This window comes from Entelurus aequoreus, linkage group LG14 (genome assembly GCF_033978785.1).
Source record: "Entelurus aequoreus isolate RoL-2023_Sb linkage group LG14, RoL_Eaeq_v1.1, whole genome shotgun sequence".
Taxonomy (NCBI): domain Eukaryota; kingdom Metazoa; phylum Chordata; class Actinopteri; order Syngnathiformes; family Syngnathidae; genus Entelurus; species Entelurus aequoreus.
The window spans coordinates 59,699,993-59,727,013 of NC_084744.1; the positions used below are offsets into that span (position 1 = coordinate 59,699,993).

The 27,021-nt window shown below is 40.4% G+C and overlaps 1 protein-coding gene across 2 annotated transcripts in view; it reads left to right on the forward strand.

Moving 5' to 3' along the window:
* The first annotated feature begins 768 nt into the window (after nt 1-768).
* Nucleotides 769-27,021, forward strand: part of LOC133665144 (myosin-7-like) — a 35,307-nt gene continuing 9,054 nt past the window's right edge. The window contains exons 1-24 of one of the 2 annotated variants that reach the window (XM_062070367.1): nt 769-870; nt 1,362-1,573; nt 1,654-1,797; nt 1,871-2,027; nt 2,109-2,136; nt 2,215-2,326; nt 6,056-6,148; nt 6,230-6,293; nt 11,471-11,569; nt 11,650-11,753; nt 11,830-11,968; nt 15,092-15,210; nt 17,397-17,546; nt 17,657-17,827; nt 17,901-18,210; nt 18,307-18,383; nt 18,706-18,911; nt 19,008-19,131; nt 22,397-22,533; nt 22,633-22,888; nt 22,964-23,206; nt 24,526-24,702; nt 24,782-24,927; nt 26,187-26,277. In XM_062070367.1, the coding sequence (XP_061926351.1) occupies nt 1,373-1,573; nt 1,654-1,797; nt 1,871-2,027; nt 2,109-2,136; nt 2,215-2,326; nt 6,056-6,148; nt 6,230-6,293; nt 11,471-11,569; nt 11,650-11,753; nt 11,830-11,968; nt 15,092-15,210; nt 17,397-17,546; nt 17,657-17,827; nt 17,901-18,210; nt 18,307-18,383; nt 18,706-18,911; nt 19,008-19,131; nt 22,397-22,533; nt 22,633-22,888; nt 22,964-23,206; nt 24,526-24,702; nt 24,782-24,927; nt 26,187-26,277 (3,348 nt within the window). In that variant the 5' untranslated portion in view covers nt 769-870; nt 1,362-1,372. Of the gene's footprint in view, nt 871-1,361; nt 1,574-1,653; nt 1,798-1,870; nt 2,028-2,108; nt 2,137-2,214; nt 2,327-6,055; nt 6,149-6,229; nt 6,294-11,470; nt 11,570-11,640; nt 11,754-11,829; nt 11,969-15,091; nt 15,211-17,396; nt 17,547-17,656; nt 17,828-17,900; nt 18,211-18,306; nt 18,384-18,705; nt 18,912-19,007; nt 19,132-22,396; nt 22,534-22,632; nt 22,889-22,963; nt 23,207-24,525; nt 24,703-24,781; nt 24,928-26,186; nt 26,278-27,021 lie in introns of those variants that run through there. The other variant, XM_062070366.1, reaches the window with a different exon arrangement.

Here is a 27,021-nt window from a genome sequence, read left to right on the forward strand (position 1 = left end):
TCAGTATCATGCTTCAAACCCTGCTTGGAAAAACCGTGCACTACAAAATGTGTTTGTAGCCATTAATCCATGAATTCATCAAATTAATAATAAAATCAGCACAAATCGTTTTTGTTTTGTCAGCTAAACTATTTTATATATTGTGTTAATGTTACGGATATTATTGATATGTATTGAGTTTATTCAAATTTAGTAACAGATGTTTCAAGTTGGTCAAAATATTTTTGAAGTTTAAATAAGGATTTTCGAATTTTGCATTTTTTTCCACTTTAAATCTTTTCTTTTACAGTTAAAAAAACATTAAAAGTTATTCTTTGTTGTAAGTTGATCTAAATTTCTTTTTTCTTTTGTTTCATGGTGATAAGGATGCAATGTTATGCAGAGGCGTACTTATTATAACAATTTTATTGACAAATGATGCTATTTGTTAGGCGTGCACAACAAAATGAATTTGCATCAGAATCGCAATCCCGATTCATCCTGATTCTAAATCTATTAATTTCTCAATAAGAATCCATTTTGAAAAATATGTTTTTTAAAAAACCAGAACGAGCTTTTCTAACATGAATGATTTGAATTGTTGTACCAAATATTACATTGTGAGAATCGGTTTTGATATAAGAATCGGTTTATCGTCACCCAAGGAATCGGAATTGGATGGAATTGTTTAGGGACCAAAGATTCCCAACCCAACTATTTATAGTCGGGGCTGGAAATGTCTTCTACTCCTGTTGTATATTGGATGGTGGTGTGATGGGTGATGAGCCAAGGAATCGTGGAACAAAAAGCTGTATTTGTTTCAGCGAGCCTCCGACTAGAACTGCAGCTCTAGGAGAAGAAGTGTGCCAACTCTCTTCATTCTGCTGTCCTGTGAAATAGCATTCTTGTAGACCTCCTCTCCTTGTGGCTCTAATCTTGATGCCAGACCGCCTGCATACCACTCACTTTATTTACTTGTGAAATAGCATTCTTGTAGACCTCCTCTCCTTGTGGCTCTAATCTTCATGCCAGACAGCCTGCATACCACTCACTTTATTTACTTGACTAGTCAACCTGTGATCCATTTGGGTCCGGTGACCTCCGACCCCTATCCCCTGATCCTATGTGTGGACCTTCTACCAGATGTTACTTTCCTGCAGCGCCGCAGATGGACACGTGCACTTTGACCTTAGTAGCAGAATGCTTTTAAAGGATTATTACACACACATGCTACGTCCAATCATAGAAGAAAATGATACATGATATAATTAACCACACTCCCTCGGGGGCGTGACAAGCACTGGCTAAATGTCTTTTTTACCTGACATACTTTGAAAAAAGCTGGAATATACTATACTGTACTACCATGTTTCTCTTCTCAGAAGGCAGGAAAATGGGTGACGCGGTAATGGCGGAGTTTGGGCCAGCTGCTCCTTTTTTGAGGAAGTCGGATAAGGAGCGTTTGGAAGCTCAAACTCGTATTTTCGACATGAAGAAGGAGTGCTTTGTTTCTGACCCGGTGGTGGAGTACGTGAAAGCGTCTATAACCAGTCGAGATGGTGACAAGGTCACGGCTGAGACTGAGTTTGGAAAGGTAGCTCCCTTTCTTTAAAGGTCCAATGAAAACACAAAGTCCAGATCTTCATCCAATTGTCCGTCATTTTGGTTCGACAGACGGTGACGGTGAAGGAGTGTGACGTGCACCCTCAGAACCCGCCAAAGTTTGATAAAATTGAAGACATGGCCATGTTCACCTTCCTCCATGAGCCCGCGGTGCTGTTCAACCTCAAAGAGCGTTATGCAGCATGGATGATCTACGTAAGAACCGCTTGCGATCCATGGAATGCTCTGAGAATTCATGGTGATGTCTCAAACATTTTGTCTTTGGCAGACGTACTCTGGGCTGTTCTGTGTCACCATCAACCCCTACAAGGGTCTGCCAGTCTACAACCAGGAGGTGGTTGTTGCCTACAGAGGAAAGAAGAGGAGTGAAGCTCCTCCTCACATCTTCTCCATCTCTGACAACGCCTACCAGTACATGCTGGCAGGTAGCAAACATTCTCTCTCCTATTTCAATAGTTCCAATGTCAAAGTTTGTAATTGCATCATTTTCAACTTTAAACTTGCAGACAGAGAGAATCAGTCAATTCTTATCACGTAAGAAACGAAGAAAAAGCACACTTCCATGTTGTTCTAGATCTTTGTCTAAAAGGGTGTTGTCTCCCTTGTACTCAGCGGAGAATCTGGTGCTGGAAAGACTGTCAACACCAAGAGAGTTATTCAGTACTTTGCCAGCATTGCTGCAGTTCCAAGTGCTGGAAAGAAAGATGCAGCCATTGAGAAAAAGGTGAGTAACACTTTGGTTTTGGAAGACCCAACACAATCCATCCAACACTCCTCCACCTTCCCCAAATCAAACAAGGTCAATGGAAATACAATCAATTGGTCACAGAATCCAACTGTCGCCATCATAGAGTTCAAACGTTCTCGGTAAAAGACAGTTTCAACATTTTAAAAAAGCAGTTCCCACTTTTAAAATGTCATTTCAACATGTAAAAGAGGAGCGGAGAGTGAATCCTCTTACATGAAGTTAGAGCAGGGCAGTTAGAGCAGGGCAGTTAGAGCAGGGCAGTTAGAGCAGGGCAGTTAGAGCAGGGCAGTTAGAGCAGGGCAGTTAGAGCAGGGCAGTTAGAGCAGGGCAGGGTGATTCAGGGTACGTTCAGGGTATTATGACATGATGTTATGCAGGGGTGTCTAAAGTACAGCCCGCATCTAGTCTTCACATCTAGTCTTAGACTTAGATTGCTCACATCTAGTCTTAGACTTTGATTGCTCACATCTAGTCTTAGACTTTGATTGCTCACATCTAGTCTTAGACTTTGATTGCTCACATCTAGTCTTAGACTTTGATTGGTACGATCTAGTCTTAGACTTAGATTGGTACGATCTAGTCTTAGACTTAGATTGCTCACATCTAGTCTTAGACTTTGATTGCTCACATCTAGTCTTAGACTTTGATTGCTCACATCTAGGCTTAGACTTTGATTGGTACGATCTAGTCTTAGACTTAGATTGGTACGATCTAGTCTTAGACTTAGATTGCTCACATCTAGTCTTAGACTTTGATTGCTCACATCTAGTCTTAGACTTTGATTGCTCACATCTAGTCTTAGACTTTGATTGGTACGATCTAGTCTTAGACTTAGATTGGTCACATCTAGTCTTAGACATAGATTGGTCACATCTAGTCTTAAACTTTGATTGGTCACATCTAGTCTTAGACTTTGATTGGTCACATCTAGTCTTAGACTTTGATTGGTCACATCTAGTCTTAGACTTTTATTGGTACGATGTGGTCTTAGACTTTGATTGGTACGATCTAGTCTTAGACTTAGATTGATCACATCTAGTCTTAGACTTACATTGGTCACATCTAGTCTTAGACTTAGATTGGTCACATCTAGTCTTAGACTTTTATTAGTACGATCTAGTCTTGGACTTAGATTGTTCACATCTAGTCTTAGACTTTGATTGGTCACATCTAGTCTTAAACTTTGATTGGTCACATCTAGTCTTAGACTTTAATTGGTACGATATGGTCTTAGACTTTGATTGGTACGATCTAGTGTTAGACTTAGATTGGTCACATCTAGTCTTAGACTTTAATTGGTACGATATGGTCTTAGACTTTGATTGGTACGATCTAGTGTTAGACTTAGATTGGTCACATCTAGTCTTAGACTTTGATTGGTCACATCTAGTCTTAGACTTTGATTGGTCACATCTAGTCTTAGACTTTTATTGGTACGATGTGGTCTTAGACTTTGATTGGTACGATCTAGTCTTAGACTTAGATTGATCACATCTAGTCTTAGACTTACATTGGTCACATCTAGTCTTAGACTTAGATTGGTCACATCTAGTCTTAGACTTTTATTAGTACGATCTAGTCTTGGACTTAGATTGTTCACATCTAGTCTTAGACTTTGATTGGTCACATCTAGTCTTAAACTTTGATTGGTCACATCTAGTCTTAGACTTTAATTGGTACGATATGGTCTTAGACTTTGATTGGTACGATCTAGTGTTAGACTTAGATTGGTCACATCTAGTCTTAGACTTTAATTGGTACGATATGGTCTTAGACTTTGATTGGTACGATCTAGTGTTAGACTTAGATTGGTCACATCTAGTCTTAGAGCGGTATGGCGTAGTGGGTAGAGCAACCGTGCCAGAAACCTGAGGGTTGCAGGTTCGCTCCCCGCCTCTTACCATCCAAAAAAAAAAAAAATCGCTGCCGTTGTGTCCTTGGGCAGGACACTTCACCCTTGCCCCCGGTGCCGCTCACACCGGAGAATGAATGATGAATGAATGAGTTGTAAATATGAATGATGGGTTCTCACTTCTCTGTGAAGCGCTTTGAGTGTCTAGAAAAGCGCTATATAAATCTAATCCATTATTATTATTATTATTATTATTAGATTTTGATTGGTACGATCTAGTCTTAGACTTTAATTGGTACGATATGGTCTTAGACTTTGATTGGTACGATCTAGTGTTAGACTTAGATTGGTCACATCTAGTCTTAGATTTTGATTGGTACGATCTAGTGTTAGACTTTGATTGGTCACATCTAGTCTTAGACTTTAATTGGTACGATATGGTCTTAGACTTTGATTGGTACGATCTAGTGTTAGACTTAGATTGGTCACATCTTCAGCCTGACCCACGAGACATGACAAGTTTAGTCATAAATCTGGCCCGTGTGGAGCCTCCAGCCGATTCTTCAATATTTTACGATGTAATTGCTGTAAATGTGACGCCATCTTGTGGACAACATGAGTAAATCAATTCACTGACCATGAATTTGTCTTCAAAGTCTACACAGCACACCATGTACCTATATGATCCAATGCCACAAAGAAAGTGCAACCATCACAGAAAGTCAACACAAATGGCCATTCTTAACACAACCTGCTCACTGAACTTTGTGGATATTATAAAAGATGTCCAATCACCAAACATCATTCCAAAATGCACCCATTTAAAAGCACTACAATGCATGATGGGACAAACACTGTCCACACTTATCCATGTTTGGCGCGTTTCAGCTGCTTGATATTTCTAATTGACTACACAACTTTAAAAAGGTCGTCCTGGAAGTAAACAAGGTGGTAGTTACTTTACATGCAGTCCACTTTTGGCCCCGGCCATATTTTCTTAGCTTAATGCGGCCCCCGAGTCAAAAAGTTTGGACTCCCCTGAGTTGGACATATACTTGTCTCCCCCTTGTTCAAATCATTGAAGTTGTACACAAATAGGGACAAGGTTTGGATTTTTGAAGTAGAGAGGGCATGTTTTGAGGGGGCGTGGTTTAAAGGATTGTTATGTTTGTAAAAGTATTTCAGAACTGTTTGAGTCCAACTTGAATTGACTTAGATGCATGTTTTACATGGTTAGGAACACATGATCAACAATTTGTGTGCAAAATAACATATCCAATAAAAGAAAGAGTTGTGGGCAAGACACAATGAACTTATTTTCTGCCTTTGACAGCATTTGAACCCAGAACCATCCAATCAACATCATGATTATGTACATTAACTGATAAACCGCCACGGTCTAGGTCTGAAATGTCATTTATCAACATGAAGTTGAAAAGAAATCCTAATGGTCCCTGTAATCTGCTCTCTTCCTGGTACTGGAAACTACACCCGTAATATTACAAAAGCAGTGCTTGAAAAGGTTTATGATCCCACTCACCAGTTTTAACAGCACCTGTTTTTAAATCAGTTCTATCCTAAATATCTCTATCCTGTGAAAGATTTCCCCTCGCATCTGACCGCTGATTGGTCAGATTGCCAGAAGGCAGCCCTAAGAAGCCAATCAATGCAGGCGGTCTAAAGGGACAGGCAGCAATCTGAGCTGTGCTTTTCCGCCTGGCACAAGTGTTTGACTTCCCTCCATTCAATAGTGTTAGATTATTTAAGGACATTAAAAAGCACAGGGCACAAAAATTGTCGGAAAAACCGCTGAACTGAAGGAACAACAGGAATGTTTTCTTTTTTGTCTTCAGGGGACCCTGGAGGACCAAATCATCCAGGCGAACCCTGCTCTGGAGGCCTTTGGTAACGCCAAGACCATCAGAAATGACAACTCTTCCAGATTCGTGAGTGTATTTTTACATTCCTTTTGGCCAATTTTCTGCCCACATGAATACTATATGTTCAATGTTTGCTTTCCTTCTCAGGGAAAATTCATCAGAATTCATTTTGACAACCGAGGGAAGCTGGCTTCTGCTGATATCGAGACTTGTAAGTGAATCCTGACTTCTCCACCAACATGTTGCCAATTTCAAGTGTTTGTAAGCTGCTCTCCATACAATAAGGGAAAGTTGTAAGACAAGACGTCTACAGTCTAGTGACTGCGATAGCAACCTAGGAGAGGGTTGGACTTGTCAGTCATGAGGTTACCACAGACCTTCACCCTCACATGTTCTGTTCTTCAACTGACCTCACATACTCTACATGTAGGGAAGGCTGCCCTTCACCTTTCATCCAATACAGTACCAATTCCCTGTACCTGAGAATCCATACCAGTACTCAACATCATCAATTTCCCGTACTTTTGTGAGTGTTGATAAATATTGTTTTTGATTGTAAAATATTTTTTTCTTTGAAAATAAGCTGATTATGATAACGGCTGTCCAGGTGTTGTATCTTACTATCACAATTCCAAGATGTTTGATGGCAGTAGTGTATGCTTTATGGTGTGTTGGATAGTCACGTTGCATCCTACAACAAGTCATCAATCAATGTTTATTTATATAGCCCTAGATCACAAGTGTCTCAAAGGGCTGTACAAGCCACAACGACATCCTCGGTACAGAGCCCACATAAAAAGTATTGTACTTATTGTTGCTCACCAGCTGTTTGATTGTAACACGCATCTTAGTTGTCATCCTCATTAACACATGTGAAGGCCTTGAAATCGCCATGTAAAATTGCTAATGCTAATTAGTAGCATGTCAATAGCAAAGCCAATGTACAAACTACAAAAGCAGTGAAGTTGTGTAAATGGTAAATAAAAAGAGAATACAACAAATCCTTTTCAACTTCTATTCAATAGAATAGACTGCAAGGACAAGATATTTCATGTTCACTCTGACAAACTTCATTTTTTTTTGGCAAGTAATCATGAACTTAGAACTTAATGGCAGCAACACATTGTAAAAAAGTTGGCACGGGGGCATTTTTACCACTGTGTTACATGGCCTTTCCTTTTAACAACACTCAGTAAACTTTTGGGAAATGAAGAGACCAACTTTTGAAGCTTTTCAGCTGGAATTCTTTCCCATTCTTGCTTGATGTACAGCTTAAGTTGTTCAACAGTCTCCCTTCTCATATTTTAGCTGCCACACATTTTCAATGTCTGGACTACAGGCAGGCCAGTCTAGTACCCACACTCTTTTACTATGAAGCCACGTTGATGGAACACCTGGCTTGGCATTGTCTTGCTGAAATAAGCAGGGGCGTCCATGGTAACGTTGCTTGGATGGCAACATATGTTGCTCCAAAAGCTGTATGTACCTTTCAGCATTAATGGTGCCTTCACAGATGTGTAAGTTACCCATGTCTTGGCCACTAATACACCCCCATACCATCACACATGCTGCCTTTTACACTTTCACCCTAGAACAGTCCGGATGGTTCTTTTCCGGCAGCACAGTGGCAGAGGGGTTAGTGCGTCTGCCTCACAATAAGAAGGTCCTGGGTTTGATCCTGCGCTCGGGATCTTTCTGTGTGGAGTTTGCATGTTCTCCCCGTGACTGCGTGGCTTCCCTCTGGGTACTCCGACTTCCTCCCACTTCCTAAGACATGCACCTGGGTATAGGCCCCTCCCACCTCCAAAGACATGCACCTGGGGATAGGCCCCTTAAGGCTCAGCGAAGCCGACGGCGTTTCTGGGTGTTGTTGATAAACGGTGTTCGCCTTGCATAGGAGAGTTTTAACTTGCACTTACAGATGTAGCGACCAACTGTAGTTACTGACAGTGGTTTTCTGAAGTGTTCCTAAGCCCATGTGGTGATATCCTTTACACACTGATGTGGCTTTTTGATGCAGTAGCGCCTGAGGGATCCAAGGTGTGTAATATCATGGCTTACCTGCAGTGATTTCTCCACATTCTCTCAACCTTTTGATGATATTACGGAGCGTAGATGGTGAAATCCCTCAATTCCTTGTTGAGAAATGTTGTTCTTCAACAATTTGCTCAGGCATTTGTTGACAAAGTGGTGACCCTCGACCTGTGACCCTTGACCTGTGACCCTCGACCCGTCCTTCTTTGTGAATGACTGAGCATTTCATGGAAGCTGCTTTTATACCAATCATGGCACCCACCTGTTCCCAATTAGCCTGTGGGATGTTCCAAATAAGTCTTTGATGAGCATTCCTCAACTTTATCACTCTTTTTTGCCACTTGTGCCAGCTTTTTTGAAACATGTTGCAGCCATCAAATTCCAAATGAGCTAATATTTGCAAATAATAACTAAGTTTACCAGTGTCTATATTGGCTATATTAGCCTACTATCAAAATGACTTTAAAAGTCTTATATAAGTGTTATAATGAAGACAACACATGATGTAAGTGTCTATATTAATTATATTAGCCTACTATCAAAATGTATAAGTGTTATAATGAAGACAACACATGATGTAAGTGTCTATATTAGTTATATTAGCCTACTATCAAAATGACTGTGTCGCACGCTGATGCAAATATTCGTTGACAGTAATGTTCAAATATAATATTTATTCTACACATTTTTACAACATTGGAAAACATGAGTAAAATGGAGGCTTCTCAGAGTTTGAGATAACTCCTGGAAATGACCGGCCCAGAATGACCAAAAGTATAGATGTGTGTGTCCAAGTTAAAGGTATAGATGTGTGTGTCCAAGTTAAAGGTATAGATGTGTGTGTCCAAGTTAAAGGTATAGATGTGTGTGTCCAAGTTAAAGGTATAGATGTGTGTGTCCAAGTTAAAGGTATAGATGTGTGTGTCCAAGTTAAAGGTATAGATGTGTGTGTCCAAGTTAAAGGTATAGATGTGTGTGTGTCCAAGTTAAAGGTATAGATGTGTGTGTCCAAGTTAAAGGCATAGATGTGTGTGTCCAAGTTAAAGGTATAGATGTGTGTGTCCAAGTTAAAAGTATAGATGTGTGTGTCCAAGTTAAAGGCATAGATGTGTGTGTCCAAGTTAAAGGTATAGATGTGTGTGTGTCCAAGTTAAAGGTATAGATGTGTGTGTCCAAGTTAAAGGTATAGATGTGTGTGTGCAAGTTAAAGGTATAGATGTGTGTGTGCAAGTTAAAGGTATAGATGTGTGTGTCCAAGTTAAAGGTATAGATGTGTGTGTGTCCAAGTTAAAGGTATAGATGTGTGTGTCCAAGTTAAAGGTATAGATGTGTGTGTCCAAGTTAAAGGTATAGATGTGTGTGTCCAAGTTAAAGGTATAGATGTGTGTGTCCAAGTTAAAGGTATAGATGTGTGTGTGTCCAAGTTAAAGGTATAGATGTGTGTGTCCAAGTTAAAGGTATAGATGTGTGTGTCCAAGTTAAAGGTATAGATGTGTGTGTCCAAGTTAAAGGTATAGATGTGTGTGTCCAAGTTAAAGGTATAGATGTGTGTGTGCAAGTTAAAGGTATAGATGTGTGTGTCCAAGTTAAAGGTATAGATGTGTGTGTGTGCAAGTTAAAGGTATAGATGTGTGTGTCCAAGTTAAAGGTATAGATGTGTGTGTGCAAGTTAAAGGTATAGATGTGTGTCTCCAAGTTAAAGGTATAGATGTGTGTGTCCAAGTTAAAGGTATAGATGTGTGTGTCCAAGTTAAAGGTATAGATGTGTGTGTCCAAGTTAAAGGTATAGATGTGTGTGTCCAAGTTAAAAGTATAGATGTGTGTGTCCAAGTTAAAGGTATAGATGTGTGTGTCCAAGTTAAAGTATAGATGTGTGTGTGTCCAAGTTAAAGGTATAGATGTGTGTGTCCAAGTTAAAGGTATAGATGTGTGTGTCCAAGTTAAAGGTATAGATGTGTGTGTCCAAGTTAAAGGTATAGATGTGTGTGTGTCCAAGTTAAAGGTATAGATGTGTGTGTGTCCAAGTTAAAGGTATAGATGTGTGTGTGTCCAAGTTAAAGGTATAGATGTGTGTGTGTCCAAGTTAAAGGTATAGATGTGTGTGTCCAAGTTAAAGGTATAGATGTGTGTGTCCAAGTTAAAGGTATAGATGTGTGTGTCCAAGTTAAAGGTATAGATGTGTGTGTCCAAGTTAAAGGTATAGATGTGTGTGTCCAAGTTAAAGGTATAGATGTGTGTGTCCAAGTTAAAGGTATAGATGTGTGTGTGTCCAAGTTAAAGGTATAGATGTGTGTGTCCAAGTTAAAGGTATAGATGTGTGTGTCCAAGTTAAAGGTATAGATGTGTGTGTGTCCAAGTTAAAGGTATAGATGTGTGTGTCCAAGTTAAAGGTATAGATGTGTGTGTCCAAGTTAAAGGTATAGATGTGTGTGTCCAAGTTAAAGGTATAGATGTGTGTGTGTCCAAGTTAAAGGTATAGATGTGTGTGTCCAAGTTAAAGGTATAGATGTGTGTGTCCAAGTTAAAGGTATAGATGTGTGTGTCCAAGTTAAAGGTATAGATGTGTGTGTCCAAGTTAAAGGTATAGATGTGTGTGTGCAAGTTAAAGGTATAGATGTGTGTGTCCAAGTTAAAAGTATAGATGTGTGTGTGCAAGTTAAAGGTATAGATGTGTGTGTCCAAGTTAAAAGTATAGATGTGTGTGTGCAAGTTAAAGGTATAGATGTGTGTGTCCAAGTTAAAGGTATAGATGTGTGTGTGCAAGTTAAAGGTATAGATGTGTGTGTGTCCAAGTTAAAGGTATAGATGTGTGTGTCCAAGTTAAAGGTATAGATGTGTGTGTCCAAGTTAAAGGTATAGATGTGTGTGTCCAAGTTAAAGGTATAGATGTGTGTGTCCAAGTTAAAGGTATAGATGTGTGTGTCCAAGTTAAAGGTATAGATGTGTGTGTCCAAGTTAAAGGTATAGATGTGTGTGTCCAAGTTAAAGGTATAGATGTGTGTGTCCAAGTTAAAGGTATAGATGTGTGTGTCCAAGTTAAAGGTATAGATGTGTGTGTCCAAGTTAAAGGTATAGATGTGTGTGTCCAAGTTAAAGGTATAGATGTGTGTGTCCAAGTTAAAGGTATAGATGTGTGTGTGTGTCCAAGTTAAAGGTATAGATGTGTGTGTCCAAGTTAAAGGTATAGATGTGTGTGTCCAAGTTAAAGGTATAGATGTGTGTGTCCAAGTTAAAGGTATAGATGTGTGTGTCCAAGTTAAAGGTATAGATGTGTGTGTCCAAGTTAAAGGTATAGAAAGCTTTATTTCATTGACTATTTTACTGTATAACTTAGCTTGGTTGTACATTGAACAGACCTTCTAGAAAAGTCTCGTGTGACCTACCAGCTCAAAGCTGAGAGGGACTATCACATCTTCTACCAGATCTTGTCCCAGGTGAAGCCTGAACTTCTGGGTGAGTAGAACTACTCAGTTAACTCAGCACATTCAGTACAGAAAATGTCTAAGTGATATATTTCAATAATTGTATTTGAGAAATGTTGCTGATCACCAACAACCCCTACGACTACGCCTTCATCTCCCAAGGAGAGACAACCGTGGCCTCCATCAACGACTCCGAGGAACTCATGGCCACTGATGTGGGCGCATTTGAAGGCCAACCATGGTGAAAGACGACAAGTGCCTTCATTATTCTTTGTTTTTGCTTCATACAAGGACGCCTTCGATGTGCTGGGCTTCACTCAGGAGGAGAAGAACAGCATCTATAAGATGATTGGAGCCATCATGCACAACGGAAACATGAAGTTCAAGCAGAAGCAAAGAGAGGAGCAGGCCGAGGCTGATGGAACTGAAGGTGAGGAGGATTTCATGTCGTCACATCCTTCATTCACTCATCTGTCTACTTTTTCATCCACACAAAGCTCTCTTGAAGTCGCCCAGAAGGTTCTCTACAGGCTTTAGATCTGGGCTCAAGCTAGGCGTTTTATGTCAAAACAAATCCCAATTGACCTTAAACACATCTATAAATCACATTTGATACACATTACAGATGGGCTGTTCCAACTACGGCCCGCCAGCATCGCACCGTCAATTGACCTTAAACACATCTATAAATCACATTTGATACACATTACAGATGGGGTGTTCCAACTACGGCCCGCCAGCATCGCACCGTCAATTGACCTTAAACACATCTATAAATCACATTTGATACACATTACAGATGGGGTGTTCCAACTACGGCCCGCCAGCATCGCACCGTCAATTGACCTTAAACACATCTATGAATCACATTTGATACACATTACAGATGGGCTGTTCCAACTACGGCCCGCCAGCATCGCACCGTCAATTGACCTTAAACACATCTATAAATCACATTTGATACACATTACAGATGGGGTGTTCCAACTACGGCCCGCCAGCATCGCACCGTCAATTGACCTTAAACACATCTATAAATCACATTTGATACACATTACAGATGGGGTGTTCCAACTACGGCCCGCCAGCATCGCACCGTCAATTGACCTTAAACACATCTATGAATCACATTTGATACACATTACAGATGGGCTGTTCCAACTACGGCCCGCCAGCATCGCACCGTCAATTGACCTTAAACACATCTATAAATCACATTTGATACACATTACAGATGGGGTGTTCCAACTACGGCCCGCCAGCATCGCACCGTCAATTGACCTTAAACACATCTATGAATCACATTTGATACACATTACAGATGGGCTGTTCCAACTACGGCCCGCCAGCATCGCACCGTCAATTGACCTTAAACACATCTATGAATCACATTTGATACACATTACAGATGGGCTGTTCCAACTACGGCCCGCCAGCATCGCACCGTCAATTGACCTTAAACACATCTATAAATCACATTTGATACACATTAAAGATGGGGTGTTCCAACTACGGCCCGCCAGCATCGCACCGTCAATTGACCTTAAACACATCTATGAATCACATTTGATACACATTACAGATGGGGTGTTCCAACTACGGCCCGCCAGCATCGCACCGTCAATTGACCTTAAACACATCTATAAATCACATTTGATACACATTAAAGATGGGGTGTTCCAACTACGGCCCGCCAGCATCGCACCGTCAATTGACCTTAAACACATCTATGAATCACATTTGATACACATTACAGATGGGGTGTTCCAACTACGGCCCGCCAGCATCGCACCGTCAATTGACCTTAAACACATCTATAAATCACATTTGATACACATTAAAGATGGGCTGTTCCAACTACGGCCCGCCAGCATCGCACCGTCAATTGACCTTAAACACATCTATAAATCACATTTGATACACATTAAAGATGGGGTGTTCCAACTACGGCCCGCCAGCATCGCACCGTCAATTGACCTTAAACACATCTATAAATCACATATGATACACATTAAAGATGGGGTGTTCCAACTACGGCCCGCCAGCATCGCACCGTCAATTGACCTTAAACACATCTATAAATCACATTTGATACACATTACAGATGGGGTGTTCCAACTACGGCCCGCCAGCATCGCACCGTCAATTGACCTTAAACACATCTATAAATCACATTTGATACACATTACAGATGGGGTGTTCCAACTACGGCCCGCCAGCATCGCACCGTCAATTGACCTTAAACACATCTATAAATCACATTTGATACACATTACAGATGGGGTGTTCCAACTACGGCCCGCCAGCATCGCACCGTCAATTGACCTTAAACACATCTATAAATCACATTTGATACACATTAAAGATGGGGTGTTCCAACTACGGCCCGCCAGCATCGCACCGTCAATTGACCTTAAACACATCTATAAATCACATTTGATACACATTACAGATGGGCTGTTCCAACTACGGCCCGCCAGCATCGCACCGTCAATTGACCTTAAACACATCTATAAATCACATTTGATACACATTAAAGATGGGGTGTTCCAACTACGGCCCGCCAGCATCGCACCGTCAATTGACCTTAAACACATCTATAAATCACATTTGATACACATTAAAGATGGGGTGTTCCAACTACGGCCCGCCAGCATCGCACCGTCAATTGACCTTAAACACATCTATAAATCACATTTGATACACATTACAGATGTGGTGTTCCAACTACGGCCCGCCAGCATCGCACCGTCAATTGCTTTCAAATGAATCTTAAATTCTGGGCGACCTCTAAATGCTACATATTTGCTGCCATCTTGTGGACAATTTGAGTAAATCAAATCAATGACCCTTGAAAGTACTTTGATACAATTGCACAGCATTTACTTATATGACACAATCCAAGCAACCTTCCCTAGTCATGGTGTGAAAAAACCAAAACATAAATGTCCACACACTTGGTTTGCACATAACACAACCTGCTCACTGAACATTGTGGATATTTTAAAAAACATCCGAACAACGCAAAAATAAAGAACAATTACAAATTATAGTGCATGATGGGAAAAATGTCCAACTCTCTCTCCACACTTATTCATGCGCATTTCAGCTGCTTGATATTTTGGATTGATTCCAAAATTTTAAGAAGGTTGTCACGGAAATTAACAAGGTAGGAGTCAAACTTTCTTGTAAATTATATTTACGTGAAAGTTGGATATATATATATATATATATATATATATATATATATATATATATATATATATATATATATATATATATATATATATATATATATATATATATATATATACACACTGTATATTTATATAGTCAGCATTCTGCCCCGGGCCACATTTTTGGAGCCCAATGCTAAAGTTAGGACACCCCTGAACCCCCGGAGACCGTGTAAAATGGTGCGTACAATACATCGCAGAAGAATTGTATAAAAAGGTCTTTAGAACATGGCTCTAAGTTTCACAATAGCACCAGAATGGACGAGTGGGCAGTTGAAGAAATACTTGAGACATAAATGGAAGTGTTCTTCTTCCAGACGCTGACAAAGTTGCTTATCTGATGGGCCTGAACTCTGCGGACCTCATCAAAGGTCTCTGCCATCCCAGAGTTAAAGTGGGAAACGAGTGGGTCACCAAGGGTCAAAATGTTAATCAGGTAAGTTTGTGTTAGCGATGTGCGATACCACTGGTTTTCTTTTTACGATCCGATACCAGGTGAAATTGAGACTTGTATTGGCGATACCGATCCGATGTCAATACTTTGTGCAACCATACTTATTGTGTCTGCTAACATTTTAAAAAGTTGTGTATTTTCTAATAACGTATCTATCTAAAAAAGCAAGGGTACAAATGTAAGAAAAAAGCAAAAAATTGGAATGTAATCAGAAAAAGCTGACATTTTTAAACTAATAATTAATATTAATGTACTTAGTCACCTATAAAACACATTTCTGTCTTTTAATATATATAATATCTGTTTTTAGCTTTATTTCTTTTTTTTTTTTTTAAATAAACTTGACTTTTCAGTTTGCAGCCCTTGATGGAAAAAGTTAAGAAACCCTTGATTTAAAATATTAGAAGCTCTCAAAATAAAAATAAAACATAAACAAAGATTTGTTAGGTAATTTAAAAAAAAACAAAAAAAAACGTATTAATAATTTGAAAAATTACAACAACAATAATAAACACTGTTAAATATGTAACTGAATATTAGTATTTTTGTGCAGGTAGAATTTTTGACACACTAGATTATGCAGTTACACAATTGTATTATTATTATTTTCTTATTCTTACAGGGGGAAAATAACAACAGTAAAAATGTAAAGAAAAAAGCAAAAAATCGGAATGTAATCAGAAAAAGCTGAAATTTTTAAACTAATAATTAATATTAATGTACTTAGTCACCTCTAAAACACATTTCTGTCTTTAAATATATATAATATCTGTTTTTAGCTTTATTTCTTTTAAATAAACTTGACTTTTCAGTTTGCGGCCCTTGATGGAAAAAGTTAAGAAACCCTTGATTTAAAATATTAGAAGCTCTCAAAATAAAAATAAAATATACTTAAAATATAAACAAAGATGTGTTAGGTAATTAAAACAAACGTATTAATAATTTGAAAAATTACAACAACAATAATAAACACTGTTAAATATACATCCATCCATCCATTTTGTACCGCTTATTCCCTTCGGGGTCGCGGGGGCGCTGGAGCCTATCTCAGCTACAATCGGGCGGAAGGCGGGGTATACCCTGGACAAGTCGCCACCTCATCGCAGACTGTTAAATATGTAACTGAATATTAGTATTTTTGTGCAGGTAGAATTTTTGACACACTAGATTATGCAGTTACACAATTGTATTATTATTATTATTATCTTATTCTTACCGGAGGAAAATAACAACAGTAAAAATGTAAAGAAAAAGAGCAAAAAATCAATATGTAATGAGAAAAAGTTTAAATGAATAATAATTACAATAATATACTTAGCCATCTATAATACAAAGCTGACCCAATATCTGTTTTTAGACATTTTTTTAAAATAAAAAAATGTCAATATTGCGCCCCCATACTTGACTTGTTGGAAAAAGTTAGTACACCCCTGATCCAACACATTGAAAGCTCTCAAAATAAAAACAAAATATACTTGAAAAATAAACAAAGTTTAGTGAGCTAATTAAAAACTAAAACAATGTTAGCTTATGAATTAGTTTGGAAAAAATACAACATCCATAATAAAGACGGTTAAATGTGTAACATTAATATTTTTGTACAGGCAACAATCATATTAAATTTAGTATTATTTTTATTTTATTCTTACATTGGAGAAAAAACACATTAAAAATGTAAGAAAAAAAGAGCAACACATTGGTATGTAATGATAAAAAGTTAAAATGTTGCAACTGATAATGAATAATAATATACTTAGTCACCTAGAATACAAAGATTTTTGCAGGAAGAATTGTTGACTTTCTGGGTTATGCAGTCACACAATCGTATTATTATTATTATTTTGTTCTATTCTTACATGGGGAAAACCAATATAATAATATACTTTGTCAACTATAATACAAAGCTGACGCAATGTCTGATTTGATCATTTTTTAAATAAAAAAATATATAAATACTGTCCTTGCCAAATTGGACTTTTCAGTCAGCAGCCTTAGGTGGAAGAGGTTTAAACACCCCTAGAGTAACAAAAGTATGGATATTTTCATTTGAGAATCTATATTAGAGCATAAAGATGTTTCAATATCGATCCACACATGGCTACTTTTTGTGGCTTCTAACGTTTGGAATCTTGTGGGTTCAGTTTAGAAGTTTACCAATCCCTTTGCAGGTGTACTATGCTATCGGTGCACTGTCCAAGTCAGTGTACGAGAAGATGTTCCTGTGGATGGTGGTGAGAATCAACAACTCTCTGGAAACCAAGCAGGCTCGCCAGTACTTTATTGGCGTACTGGACATCGCTGGATTTGAGATCTTCGACGTGAGTCCAGTCCCTTGTTGGTGGACAACACAGTGTCTGACTTTGATCTTGTTGCACATTCGAGGTTGGAGCGGAAAAAAAGAAAGCCATTTTGTTGCTTTTCATTGCAGTTCAACACCTTCGAGCAGCTGTGCATCAACTTCACCAATGAAAAACTGCAACAGTTCTTCAACCATCACATGTTTGTGCTGGAGCAGGAAGAGTACAAGAAAGAGGGCATTGAATGGACTTTCATTGATTTTGGTATGGACTTGCAGGCGTGTATTGACCTGATTGAAAAGGTAAGACTTGCTAATGAGAAGCTAACATTGATTTATCATAGAATTTGAATGACTCAAACGTTGGTGTCCTCAGCCCATGGGTATCATGTCCATCCTTGAAGAGGAGTGCATGTTCCCCAAAGCCAGTGATACCACCTTTAAAGCTAAGCTTTATGACAACCACTTGGGGAAGTCCAACAACTTCCAGAAGCCCCGGGTGGTGAAAGGGAAACCTGAGGCCCATTTCTCTCTGGTCCACTACGCTGGAACTGTGGACTACAACATCAACAACTGGCTGGTGAAGAACAAGGATCCTCTCAATGAGACTGTGGTCGGACTTTTACAGAAGTCCAACCTCAAGCTGCTATCCATACTATTTGCTGGCTACGCAGGAGCCGACGCAGGTACTTTAAACGGAAGATTTGAATAGAATTGAACATTCTAGCGTTTGTATTGCTTCCAGTGCATCGTACTGTACTTTGCAACTCATGTGTGTTTAGCTCAGGAGTCCGGCAGCAAGGGCAAAGGTGCCAAGAAGAAAGGTTCGTCCTTTCAAACGGTGTCTGCTTTACATCGGGTAAGACCTGTTTAGACTTCAAAAATACAAGTTCTAACTACGTTTGTGCAATAATTGATGTCTTTGCGAGGGAATCACCGATGAACCTGGCTGATAATCCAAAACAGCAACATTTTGTTTTTTATAGTTTACACACGCTATTTATTTAGCAGGTGTTAGGGTTAGGGTTAGGGTAACCTTAACCCCAGCCCAACTTGTGACGTCTTGCCCGATAATACATCATAAAATCTGGCCAGTACTAAAACACCAATGCTTGAATTGTCATAGATAACCAAGCACAAGATGAATTGGTGTTTTAAAGATGACATGTCCCAACCTGCAGGAAAATCTGAACAAGCTGATGACCAACCTGAGGTCCACTCACCCCCACTTTGTACGCTGCATCATCCCCAATGAGTCCAAGACTCCTGGGGCCATGGAGAACCCTCTGGTGATGCACCAGCTGCGCTGTAATGGTGTGCTGGAAGGCATCAGGATCTGCAGGAAGGGCTTCCCCAACAGGATCCTCTATGGAGACTTCAAACAGAGGTTTGTGTTTCAAAGGCACATTTGAACAACTCAATCAGCAAAACATCTTTGGATTCCTATTCGCACATTTTTACTCCTGGCTTGCATCTTCAAAAGATACCGAATTCTGAACCCCAACTCGATTCCTGAAGGGCAATTCATTGACAACAAGAAAGCTGCAGAGAAACTGTTGGGCTCTCTGGATATTGACCACAACCAGTACAAGCTCGGCCACACCAAGGTTGGTATCTTGAACATTGCTTGGGAAAATATGACTTATTGCCGTTATTATTGATTTGACACTTTGTGCAAATGTACCTAAAGATTCCATTCTCAGGGGTAACGATTCGATTCAGAATCGATTCTTGATTCAAACTAATTCTCGATTCAAAATCAATACTGTGCCCGCATGATAACAAAGACTCCTTCTTACTGCCACATCACCCCCATCATCCAGCAACTCCGCTTTCCGTACAGTACCGGATCAACTACAAACTCTTTCTCTACACCTTTATGGCCACCCACAACCCCGCCCCGCCCCTCCATACATGTCTGATCTCCTGCACTTCACCATCCCCACTTGTTCCCTCGGATTCTCCTCCTGCATCCACCTCTCCGTGCCCCCTGCCTGCCTCATCACTATGGGGGGCAGAGCATTCAGTCACTCTGCTCCCCAGCTCTGGAACTATCTACTACCTGGCCTTCGTAACTGCGACTCTCTTCCCACCTTCAAATCTAAACTCAAAACACACCTTTTCCGGTCTGCCTGCTCCGTCGAACTCACCATATACCCTTGCCTTATTTTTATTCAATTGTGTTGTTTATTTATATGCTTTGGTTTTATTGTATTTTATATTGTTGTAACGCAAGCTTGAGTTTCCTAAAAGGTGCTATGAAATTAAATGTATTATTATTATTATTACACTTGTTGTTTAAGGATACTGAGTGGCTTACTGTAAGTGGCAGGGATTTTAATGCTCGCTCATTACGTACTTACCTAGGCAGAAGAAAAATGAGTTCCCCACAATGACGTTTCATTTAGACAAGAGCCCAGTTATTTAGTTACCGTATTTTCACGACCATTGGGCACACCGTATTAAAAGGGGCAGTCTCAGTTACCGGTGCTATTTCTCTATTTAACACATACAGTAAATAGGGCGCACCATATTTTTGGGCGCAACATGGTAAAACATACGCTAGCTTCAAACATACGCTAGCATGCATGCACATTGTTTTAAAAAGGCAGCAGGAGCAAAGCAAAGTATTTAACAATGTACTCACATTATTTTTCATCAATCCTGTGTCCGAAATGAACAACTGGGCAAGTTGTGGTCATTTTAAGAGTCTCGTTGCCGTGGGCCTCCTCAGAAACGATGCTGGCTTTTGCGAAAGCTGGAACAAGCAGACACGTTAGCCCGAGCATCCGCAATCCATTCACAAATTGTGGCGTAATTCGCTGCCTCCCAGTTTTCATAAAGCTGTGTTCATTCACCATCTGTCATCCATCGCTCCCATGACGCTCGCAACTTCACTTTGAAGGCCCTGTTTACCCCCGTGTCCAGCGGTTGGACTTCCTTGGTCATACCTCCTGGAACGATGGCAAGCTCTGAGTTGGTTTGCTGCACTTGGTTTTTCACAGCGGGTGTGAGATGGGCGTGCACGGAGTCACAGATCAACAAGGACGTGGAAAAAACCATCCGGTCTCTTGACGTAGACCTCACTCAGCCACTCTCTCATTTTCTCCTCGTCCTTCCAGCCCTTTTGATTCGCTTTAATGATGACTGCAGGTGGAAACTTTTCTTTAGGCAGCGTCTTCCTCTTGAAAATCACCCTAGGTGGCAGTTTATGTCCGTTAGCATGGCAAGCTAGCACGGCAGTAAAAGCCGACTTCTCGTGCCCCGTTGTGCGTATCGTTACTGTACTGGTCCCCTTCTTCTCGACGGTGTGCTTCACCGGGATGTCGAAAGTGAGCGGCACCTCGTCCATGTTGGTGATGTGGTTGTGCTGGATGTGTTTGTCGGCAATTTTTTTATTGCAGTAGGAACGGAAGATGGCCAGTTTTTCCTTGTAATTGGCCGGACGTAGCTGCGTAGGATAGATAGTCCTTGCGTGGATAGATAGATGGCGCCGTTTCATGAAACGAAAGCACCAAGACGGACCTCCTCGAAAATGCTCAATTTTCATTTCTTCTGCAAGCTTCATTGCCCTCAGTGGAACGGTGACTGTAGAGACGCTTCTCCAGGCTGTTCTTTGATTGGGAATCCTGTGCTGGAGTTGGTCTTCCAACTCAGGCCACCTTGCCTTGTTTCCGCAGAAACTCGACTTGGCGATACTCGTTTTCCTGCTTCCTCCACTTGCGAATCATAGATTTGTTGATCTTGAATTCTCTCGCGGCTGCTCGATTTCCACGTCCCTCTGCATAACTGATAGATTGCAGTTTGAACTGTGCTTCGTACGCTTGTCTCTTCGTGGGTGCCATCTTCGGGGGTCTTTTGCCAAACCCATGTTTTGTAAAACACACATCCCAGCACTTCCGTATATACCTATTGGGGGCGTGCCTTTAGCGTCGTCTCTCACGTGAAACCTTCACCCTTTAACGTCCACATGCTGTCCTCAGTCACGTTCGCCTTTCTTCTATATAAACAGCGTGCCGACCCAGTCACACAACAACATCTACAGATTTAGGAACTCAGCGCACACATAAGGCGCCCTGTCCGTTTTGGAGAAAATGTAAGACTTTTAGGTGCACCTTATAGTCGTGAAAATACGGTACTTTACACCAGGGGTGTTCAAACTTTTTGACTTGGGGGCCGCAGTGGGTTAAAAAAATCTAGTGGAGGGCCGGAAGCTTATACATATATGTGTACATTTTATGTAATATAATGGATGTATAATTAATAATGAATATAATTGGATATTAAGAGTATGTGAAAAGTATATGAACGTTTTGGAATCAATCAGAAATATCAAGCAGCTAAAATGGATAAGGGTGGAGAGAGCGTTTTGCTTTTTTCCCCATCATGCTTTGAAATGGATTTATAGGTGTAATTTAGAATTTTCTTTTTAATGTCCACAAAGTTCAGTGAGCAGGTTGTTACGTCTGACCATGTCTGTTGACATTTTGTGTTGGTTGGAACTTTAAAAAAAATCAAAAAAATCAGCATGACTAAGGAAGGTTGTTTGCATCGGGTCATATAATTTAATGCTGCACATATTTTTCATCCAAAGTCACTGACCTAAATTACTCATGTTGTCCACCAAATGGTGGCTTGTCAGACTGTTAAAATGAATGCAATCTTCCTGTGGGTGAGATTCCTGGCGGGCGGGCGGTGGTATGACCGCCCCTGCTTTACACTACAGATACATTATCTCAAGAACAAAAAAATCAAAAGTATCAACATTTTGATTTGAGGGTGGATATTAGAGCATAAAGATCTGGTATCGATATTTCAGTATTGATCCGCACATCACTAATGCACACACCAATAATTCTTTTTTAAATGAAGGTGTTTTTCAAAGCCGGGCTGTTGGGTCAGCTTGAAGAAATGAGAGATGATCGATTAGCGCTGATCATCACTGGAATCCAATCTCGGTCAAGAGGTCTTCTAGCCAGAATTGAGTTCCAGAAGATAGTCGAGCGGAGGTAAAGTCCAAAATGATTCTTCACGACTAAAAAAAGTAGTACCACCTGAATTATCCTTGTAAAAGCCAGATTCAAACCACGACCTTCTGTTGTCCACAGGGATGCCCTCCTTGTGATCCAGTGGAACATCCGTGCCTTCATGGGGGTCAAGAATTGGCCTTGGATGAAGATGTATTTCAAGATCAAACCTCTCCTCAAATCAGCAGAAACGGAAAAAGAAATGGCCAACATGAAGGATGAGTTCATGAAACTGAAAGAGGCTTACGCCAAATCAGAAGCCCGGAAGAAGGAACTGGAGGAAAAGATGGTCTCACTTCTCCAAGAGAAGAACGACCTGCAGCTCCAAGTTCAGGCTGTAGGTCTACTAATGGTTTGGTACTGACAACACAGAGCATGCCAACTCATCACAATGTGCATTTGATGGTGACAGGAGCAAGACAATCTGTGTGATGCTGAAGAACGATGTGAGGGCCTGATAAAAAACAAAATCCAACTGGAGGGAAAAACCAAAGAGTTGACTGAAAGACTGGAGGATGAGGAAGAGATGAATGCTGAACTGACGGCTAAGAAGAGAAAATTGGAGGACGAGTGCTCTGAGCTGAAGAAAGACATAGATGACTTGGAGTTAACCCTCGCAAAAGTGGAGAAGGAGAAGCATGCGACTGAAAACAAGGTACAATTTCATCTACTGTATATACTGTGCTGGATTTTCTGGACCGCTCCCGACTATAAGGCGCATTAAAGGGCTCATATTAGGATTTCTACATGTAAACTCTTCCTTGTGGTCTACATAACATGTCATGGTAGTTCTTTGCTCAAAATGTTGCTTAGATTATGTTTTTCAGGCCATCTTCAAGCCGCTTTTTGGGCAGTCTTATTCACGTGCCTCCACTTCGACAGCGTCTTTTCCCTGTCGTCTTTATTGTACCGGTAGTTTTTAGCGCTTCCATAGCGAGTCTACTGACGTAAGACTCTTGAACGCATCATAATTATCCCCCCAATTCCCCCCCCAAATGGATTAACTCGCTGGAATAAAAAGACAATATAACATACATCCATAAACGTGGATGCCTATGAAAAAGTGCAATATATTTATGTGCACAGTAATCTATTTATTTATATCTGCACCTTTATTGCTTTTTTATCCTGCACTACCATGAGCTAATGCAACAAAATGTCTTTCTTATCTGAACTGTAAAGTTCAAATTTGAATGACAATAAAAATGAAGTCTAAGTCTAATTGCAACAGTGGAGGATGAATGCCCCACAATAAGAGGACAAAGAAAACAAAGGAGCTAATTGACTCCAAGGCGGACTACAATGGCGGACACGAGCACATTTTCCGGATTTATGCAGATCCCGCATACACATCAGCAGGTACGAATATGTAAGAAAAGTTGCTTTTGCATAATGTTGCGAATCAAAACGCCAGATAAAGCTATTTTGGGGTCTTTATACACACACCATAGTAGATAGATAGATAGGTCTTTATTGTCATTGCACAAGTACAACGGAACTTTGTTATCTATCTATAATATGTTGAAGCACAGTACGTCTGACTATGGTAGCCGTAATGCTCTGCGTTCCATCAAGCGGTGTGGCTTCGTAGTTTACCGAAGTCTTACTGAAACATTTTGACAAATTTTTGAGTAATGTTCTCTATTCTCAATAAAATGTCATAGTTTTGGTGTTGCTTGCTTACGGGTACTTATTGAACAGGCGTCAACCCGCAGTCCACACATATCTCTTGCGAGTGACTGCTCACACTTATCAGTACATCTTGCACCAAATAAAATTGCTTCCAGGTCGGTAAGCATGACCAGAATGAATCCGTACATTAGCCGCACCGGGCTATAAGATGCATTGTCGATTTTGGAGGGAAAAAAAGGATTGTAAGTGCGCCTTATAGTTGAAAAACAATACTGTTATGGTTTCATCTCCAAAGCACATTGACGCATGAGCTAAAACTTGAAACTGCTGCATTGCTCGCAGGTGAAGAACCTGACCGAGGAAATGGCAGCTTTGGATGAAATCATTGCCAAGCTGACCAAGGAGAAGAAAGCCTTGCAAGAAGCTCATCAGCAAACCCTGGATGACCTTCAGAGTGAAGAAGACAAAGTCAACACTCTGACCAAGGCCAAGTCCAAACTGGAGCAGCAAGTGGACGACGTAAGGAACATACCCGATGCAAGGTCAACTGTGGTAACAATCAATGGCAACTAAAGCAGTCGTGTCTGGCCTCCAACAGCTGGAAGGGTCCCTCGAGCAAGAGAAGAAAGTGCGGATGGACCTTGAAAGAGCAAAGCGAAAGCTTGAAGGGGACCTTAAATTAGCTCAGGAGAGTATTATGGACCTGGAAAATGACAAGCAGCAACTCGAAGAGAGGCTGAAAAAGTAAGCGGTTTGGGCTTACAGCTCGATTTATGAACCTCATTTGTTTTTAAACAGGGTTTTGTATAATGACGCAGGTGGATGTTTGTACACTAAGAAAACAACACTATTCAGTACTGTAAATAAACACACATAAGGAAGTGATGGATCAACTGTCTCTATTAACAAGAACAATCTGAACTGTCCTGTATGCACACACACCACAAGTCCCTCACAAAAGACCAGAAATGACAAAAACCCTTCACTTTAACAACCATATTCTATGATTGTAAACATTTTAAAAAGCCAAATCCACTTTACTGTAACAATGGCAAAAGAGCCAAGAGGAGAGAAAGGAGCAGGGAGGTTGGCCGTGTGAACAACAGGTTGTATTTTTTCAATCAAACTCATTCTCAATTTTCATACATAGAAGAAATGCAACAAAGTGCTTTACAGACTTAAAAACAATATCCCATTGTCACACATACACACAAATACCCGACACACACACTCACACACACATGTAAGAACAAATGAATACATGGCAGAGTACAGAGGAGCCAGGTGAGCAAACACCATCACAGGAGCCGTCTTTACCAGGAGGTCATCAGACCCCTGGTGGGTGCAGACGGCTCCCTCTGAGGAACACTGGAATGTAAAAATAATAACAACTTTAACATTGTGGGAACCCTGAGTAGGAAGACAGGACAAAATCCAGGTAGACATACTGAGATAAAACTGTGATATAAGTCGGCTTTGGAAGTGTTTTCCAGGAAAGTCCGGTCTCATCACAACTAAAAAGTTGCTGTGGTGCGAAGCCCGCTTCGTCGCTCTCTTCAACACCAGCAAGCGCAAAATGGCTGCCAGCACACAGAGACATAAATCGAAAAGTTTGCATACAGAGGGTTTGGTAAATGGAGGCTCCACGGCACAGGTCTTGAATTACTGACCTAGTGGTTAACTCGTTGACCCCACAGTTAGGAGGAGGATTAGTTTGGGCATCTCTATGTGGAGTTTGGATCCCTGTGAATGTTTGTTTATGTGTCCCTTGCAAATGGCTGCCGATCAGTTCAGGGTTCAGTTCAGGGTGTAACCCGCCTTCCACCCAGAGACAGGATTTCTCCTTCCGTGACCCGCACATAACATGGATGCATGTCTGGACTGAGCACTTCCTGAGCCTTCCTCCGACCAATAGGCCTGAAGCTACTTTGCCACGCCCCTTTCGGGGCTCCAGACCAGACCCCCCATTTGTACACTCCCTTGATTTGTCTGTGTCTCCACAGGAAGGATTTTGAAATTAACCAGCTTTCTGCCAAAATAGAGGATGAGCAGACCATGAGTGCTCAACTCCAGAAAAAACTGAAGGAGTTGCAGGTAAAATTTCCATCCTTTTAAAAATATGGTGTCATATGATATATTTCATAAATGAAATACAAACATATGGTTTTGAAAAAACATGTTTATGAGCCTTTATTAATAACGAATACACTTTATTAGGTCACCGATCAAAATGCTATAAAACTCCTCTGTTGTTAGCCAGCCAGGTTTTCTTGACAATAACAATACTTCTTCCTGTTTTGTTCTTTACAATTGTTCTGTATATAAAAAGGCTCAAATAGCTCAGCTAAATAGAGACGAGAAAAGACGTAAACAGCGTTAGCACGATCAACTGATGCGTCTTTGCTAGCAAAATAATGGCTAACGTCCTTCCACAGTCCAAAGCTTCTTCAAAGTCAGTAATCTGTGGCAGCAAACAAGATAGGTTTGTTACGAGTATGGATGAGAGCGGATAAACATGCTACGTTAGCCGTTGTAGGGGGATACGATAAGCCATGCTAACCGGCGCTAGCAGCTAAAACAGAGCTCGAAGCGGCGGGCGGATCGACACAAATGTTGATGATAACGACGCCAAGTACTATTCAATTAGTACTACAGTGATTAGATCAATATCCATATCACAAAATCTTTATTGTTATTGTCTACAAACTCTGCAAATAAGTCCCTGGACAAGGGAGGACTATAGGGGCAAAAAACCCAAAGGTTTTAAATCAGATCCAAAAGTAGGAAATAATTTTAATATTTAATTGACAATGTTTTTGTCTGATTGTAATTGTCATC